Source organism: Echinops telfairi, unplaced genomic scaffold, assembly GCF_000313985.2.
Source record: "Echinops telfairi isolate 266 unplaced genomic scaffold, ASM31398v2 ScPeMD7_7424;HRSCAF=8462, whole genome shotgun sequence".
Taxonomy (NCBI): Eukaryota; Metazoa; Chordata; class Mammalia; order Afrosoricida; family Tenrecidae; genus Echinops; species Echinops telfairi.
This window is the reverse complement of record NW_022111324.1, coordinates 72,955,088-72,961,164: the sequence shown is the minus strand read 5'-3', so window position 1 is coordinate 72,961,164 and position 6,077 is coordinate 72,955,088. Positions and strand designations below refer to the sequence as shown.

Sequence of the window (6,077 nt, the reverse complement as noted above, 5' to 3'; positions counted from 1 at the left end):
TCCTGTGTTGTGTGTCGTCCCCCCCGCCCCCCCAAGCACTGTGAGTCAGTACGGGGACATCCTCTCTGTGCATTGGCTGCTCTGAATGGGAATGTCGTCCTCGAAACTTGGTGGACCAGGATTTTGTTCACGCTCTCTCTTTCTCCTTTCCTCTTAGTTTGCTCCCTCGTGGTCTGGGCAGACCTGCCACTGTCCCCAACTTTGTCTTCCGTGCTGTCCTCTGTAGTGCATTCTTCTGGGGAGGGGTGTCGATGTCGCTGGGACTGGGGCTGGCTACCTCGCTGACCTCTCTGTTGCTCACGGCTTCATGCCAGCATGCTCCTCTCAAGGCTAGGCACACCAGGCTGAGGTCTGGTCCCTCTCCCTTTCCTGAACCCCCACTCGGTCTCCTGATTGGTGAGTTTACTGATGGCCATGGAGCTCTCGATGCAAGCTGCTTACCTGGGTGCCTTTCGGCCGGAAGTCCTCCAGATTGCTTCTTGATTGGCATCCTCACTTGCAATAGAGTCCGAGCATCCTCAGTTGTTGGATTTATCTTTAACTATCTTTTCACTGTAGGAGTGGGATCCCATTCCTTTAGAGGAAGGCCAATTAGACAACAGTACTGTATTTGATATATTAGAAACAGGTGACTTCTCTTCCCTGAACAGATTATGTTCATCTTTGCAAAACCCCTTTCTGCTTCTGCTGATCTTACAGCAATTATTCTGACAACATTTTAGCTCTTTGAACACTTTGAGGAATTGTATAGTTCACTCCTAGTACCTTGTGAGAATCTACCATGCAACAAAGCTGAAAGGAATGATAACATGTCATACTCTAGTTGTTTAGCACTTTTTCTCTGTTACACGTTTATTTACTGTAGTGACAAACTCAAGAGAATAAAAATGTAGTATTTCATCAAAAGTATAACATATTTTATGAAATGAATGAATAAATATTACAAGCAGAGTTCCACATAATTTTTCATATCTGTGGCCAGAATGAACATTACTACGGGTGCTTAGAATCCACTGTTGGTCACATGAGTGTTAAAGGAGACTGAGGAATGTAAACTGATTTCCACATCGGGTGGCTGCCCAGCTGCCCACCTTAGAACCCTGATTGCAAGTGCCATCTTAACAACCGGTGTGCCAAACTCAACAAAAAATTAGGTATCGGTTCTGCTGAACTGCAGAATCCCACCACTGATTGGCTTTCTTGAGCTGAATTTAAATATGGAATATAATGCTTAAAATCCTGGAGGGGCATTTCATTCTAAATAAAAGAATGGTTTTATTTATTTAGTGGTTAAGCACTGAGGTGCTGTGTTATTCCGGGTTGACTAGGTAAACAAATCCAGAGACATTCATAATGGTGTGAAAGAGCTTTATATCAGAGTAGTTGAATATTAAGAAAACATCCCAGCCCATCCAGATCAAGTCCATAAGTCCAATATTAGCAGACTCACATAAACACATGCAATGATGCCGAATGCAGGAAGATCACAGACCAGTGTGTTAAAAGTCTTGTGAATCCAGTGGTGGTAGAAACATCTCCAGGGCTCAGGCTGCCATCAGCATGGTTCCATGTGGCTTGTCATCAGGAAGACCAAGGCAGAGAGAGTCTTGCCCACTTCTGGGGTGGGGGGGTGGGGGGAGAGGAAGTTCCCAGAATCCTCATGAGAAGACCACACCCACACAGAGGCATCATTGGCTATGACCTGATTGACAGGCTAGACTCTACTTCTTCACTCAATACCTTCAAGTTGACACGAGATTATGTAACTACCACAGGTAGTTGACGCCCATGAAGGTTGTAGCCTAGGAAATCCTAAGGGGCATTTCTTTCTACCCTTTGGCCTTTGATAGCTTTAGTTTTCATTTCTCTGATGACCAGCGACCTTGAGCATATTTCTGGCCTCTTTCTGCAGTTCTTAATATGGTAAGCAACTGAGTAATGAGAAATGTTCTTCCATTCCTTGAAATGGGATTCAGGTTGTTTTAAGGATGGCAAAGTATCCAAGATGTCTCTCCTCCCTCTTCCCTGTTCTCATCCCCGATAGATACCACGTTGGCCAGGCTTCGCACACCCCATTTCAATAGGAACACTGGAAAGAACATCCCCGTTAGTGGGAGCCCAGCCCTGAGACCGGCAGAGCCTTCTCTTGGCAATGTTTCATTTCATTTCTTTAATCTCGCACAGATTTCTCCTAGCTACGTCAGAGTCATTGGTGTAGGAATAAGCAGTGTGTAAGTGGATGGTGTAGCACTCACACAGTTGAAAACTATGAATATCAGAAAGTGAGTGGCTGTTCACTTGGCTCTTTTATTTTTTATACTGGTGGGAATTATAATGATGAACTCTGAACACGAGTTCAGGCCTTTATTGTTTCATTCCTTAACTGCTGGGCTTTCTTTCTATTGCCTGATAGTTGCTGATTGTTTATGAGCATTGTCCCTATAGGATTAAAAACAACAATGCCACCATGACCCTCTAGCAGGGGTGGGGAGTCTTTTCTGTCAAGGACCATTTGGGTATTTATAGCATCATGTGTGAACCACACAAAATTATTGTCTTAAAATGAGCCTGCCATATTTGGTCATTTAATGAACTCTTCCCTAGTGTAATGGCTAGAACTGCTGCTCTTCGATAAGGCGTGTGGTGTTAGCTGGTATTGATGACTTCAGTCCAGCAGTAGCTGCATGTGTCTGTCTCCCCCCACCCACCCCCTTCCGCTACCTCCCCCCACCCCAATTAAGAGTATAGTAGATCTGCTCCCTAAGGTTTTCAAAATGTACATTTTTACAGGGGCAGGTGGCCTCAGTTTTGTCCTACAGAGTGGCTGGTGGGTTTGAACCCCACAGCTTTTGGTTAGCAGCCTAGTGCTTAACAAACACGCTGTGCCACCAAGGTCCCATCCTATATGATAGGAAGGCTAAACCTAACTGCACATTTATTCACTTTGAAGAAAGTGTACACTGAAGGGTTCTCCAGCGTGTGGGCGTCAGGGTCTTTCAGAGTTCTGATCGTTGTGCTTCGACTTTCATGTCATTTCTACAATGCTGTATTTGGGCATGCTTACTTACTTTGTGATTTAATTTTTATTTTTCTCCATCAAAAAACAACAAAACACTTCCGATTTATCCCTCTGCTCTGAGTTTTAGTTAAAGAAGTAGTGTTTTCTGGGCCCTGGTCCTTAGGAGTGGGTGGAAATTTGACAAGCATATCATTTTATTTTTAACTCCTTAGGCTTTTTAATCCTGGGCTTGCAAAATGTTTGTACTCTGAGTCAGCGCCTTTTTGGGGAGACATGCTTATATTGTAACATGCTTCTTAATTTATAGAGGTTTTTTAGAGCTGATTATATACATCCTGGTGGTGTAGTGGGCTATGTGTTAGCCTGTTAACCTCAAGGTCAACCACGCTGAATCATCAGCCATTCTTGGAAAAAGGTGGGGCTTTCTACTCCCATGACGAGTTATGCTCTGGGAACCCCCTGGGGCAGTTTTATCCTGTCTTCAGGGCTGCCATGAGTCGGCATCAACTCGATGGCAGTGAGGTAGGTTAGCTAGTGTGCCTTCTTTTTGTCCCCTGTGCTCTGCCTGCCCGCCATGCCTTGGGTGAAGGTGGATGCAGTAGCTCCAACATTCCAGCATGCGCCTGGTACTTCCCGTGTGGTTTCACATAGCTACACGTCTTAGAACAGTACACGCTGAGTTCTGTGTTCTGTGCTGTGTGTTATGATCTTAGGAGTCCAGGAGAAGATGGGCATCATGAATAAAGGAGTCATTTACGCACTTTGGGATTATGAACCTCAGAATGACGACGAGCTGTCCATGCGAGGAGGAGACTGCATGACAATCATCCGCAGGGAGGATGAAGACGAAATTGAGTGGTGGTGGGCTCGCCTGAATGACAAGGAAGGCTACGTTCCACGCAACCTGCTGGGAGTAAGTTTGACCGACATTCGGGCTGTGCTCACGTGTCAGAGGGGCTTTGCAAAAACTGCCCTGTGCTCTGGATCTAATGCAGCTTCCTAAACTTTTAGACGAGGGGTTTTAAGTTTATTCGTCTCTGTAGACTTTTACCACTCTCTGTTATATTCAATACCACATTTATATATTTGCCAGCCCCTAATGGTCAAGGGTTGTGTCTACATTTATAAACAGGGCAAAGAAAAGTGGATAAGGCTATGGGAACTGATTGTCAGCCTGCCCAAGTCAAAATTTGTACAGCTTGTCTGTAGGCAAGTGGTAGAGAGAGCGGAATAGGGCACTAAAGATGCAGGATTCTCTTCTTTTGCTACAATTTGGTGTAAAGTTCATAAAACAAGAAGTGATAAAGTCAAATCAGCCCGTGTAAGCCAGTACGCCTGCATTTGTGCAGCGGGACCGCTATGAGGTGCTGGTTCTTGGGCGTGTATTTCGGGGAAAGACTAACATCTGGTGGGATGGGGAGAGAGATGCACAATATGGTGTCTAAGATTCAGCATCGACTCTTTCCTGGGCTCACTTATTCTCACGTGGGGCTGTCTGAACCCACGGGCACCCTGTGTGTCAGAGAGAATGAGAGACACGAGAGAAAGAAGCATTGAAGGTTGAAAGTGCTTTTGCAACCTACTCCTTGGAAGAAGTAAGGACATGTGAGGCCACGTGAGTGGTGGGCATCGTGGAGGAGGGAGAGCGAGGCTGTACAGCAGCGCAGTGGCAGCCGCTCCTCCGCGTGATGTGGACGAGGCCCGCTGAGACACAGCAAGCGGCCCACAGCACTGCCGCGTCTCCGGTCAGGCGGGCCGGGGCTGTGAATGTGCAGTGGCCCCACATCTCCTCCCCCTCCTCCAGACTCCAGAGGGCACCGTGTCAGAAAGAGCGATGACAATGGGGAAATATAATGCCCCGGAGCCCTTTACATGGAGAACTGGCCAAGTACTGGGGGAGTTAAAACTAGCTCTGAGGCTTTACCCTTTCAAACTCCTAGTTTACTTCCAGCACGTTTCTAGGACCCGAGAAATAGAATACCACTAATAAATGTTCATAGTAAACAGCACTACTCCTTTTGATTATTCGTGTCTGGAAAGAGCAAGTCTTCCTCTTAGAGAACTAGTTGCTAAGAGTATTTTCTCACAAAGAGGCTCTGCCCCTGTCGGTGCTGAAACGGGGAGGCAGTCAGACCGGCCTCTGCTTTGTGTGGGGCGGTCAGGGAACAGTGGGCCAGACTCGAGACTTGTGTCCCAAATACCCCATCAAAGTTTCCGTAGGTAAAGCCTTTAGAAACCTTTTGTGTGTAGCTGCAGTTTCAGTATAATCCCTCTCCCCTGCCTCTGTTTCTTTTGAGGTTTTGTGGGAGGAAAAAAACAAGCCGAGGAAAGTATATACATGCTGAATTTTAATCAGAAGTTCGAGTCTTGAAAACTATTGGCTAAATGTGTTTTCTCAGAGAGAAAATCTCCTTTATATAGCGCTTATCCACCAGTCAGGTTTCTCTTCTGTTTTGACTGCGAGTCTCCTTCATTTTCCCCAGGCTCTTAATAATCCCTTTGTTTGTTGTCCAGGGGAGGAGGGGAAGCAGGCCTCTGTGTGGTTTGTCAGTTGAATTACTAGTGAGACTTGATGTTGCCTCCTAGGCTAAAGACCTGGTCGGTGGCTTTCGCAAGCACCCTTCTCTTAAGCTTCCCATTTGGAAAACATCAAACAGCAAGAATCCTAACCCCCAAGCCCACCTAACCTTTCTTAAAAATGTTGACCTTTTGTCTAAGGCTTTTTATTCCTTCGTCTCCAGTCCCTCTGCACATGCTGTCCGCTGGGAGTCCGGGGAGAGGAGATCCGAACGGCTTCTTTCTCTCCTAGTCGTGGAAGCCGGAGTCCTAGCGTATTGCATGTCCCTTTAACAATCGGTGCTCCTTGTGAAACTTGATTTGTGGAAATGTAATGCATGGCCCATCACGGAAGGGCTGGGCTTGGCGTTCACATGAGTGTGCTGTCAAAGGGTGGCATCTTGCGGCGTGGCTGCCCGAGCAGCTGTGTGCTTAGGCAATGCTGGGTGTGCCATGCGGCAGAAGGAGTCCCTGTCTCAGTTTAAACGATGCAACCCTTCCG

At 46.5% G+C, this 6,077-nt stretch overlaps 1 protein-coding gene across 1 annotated transcript in view; it reads left to right on the top strand.

Moving 5' to 3' along the window:
* Positions 1–6,077, top strand: part of TP53BP2 (tumor protein p53 binding protein 2) — a 47,932-nt gene that overhangs the window by 41,258 nt on the left and 597 nt on the right. Inside the window, exon 16 of the mRNA XM_004699935.2 lies at positions 3,733–3,932. Coding sequence (XP_004699992.1) covers positions 3,733–3,932 — 200 coding nt within the window. The remainder of the gene's footprint in view (positions 1–3,732; positions 3,933–6,077) is intronic.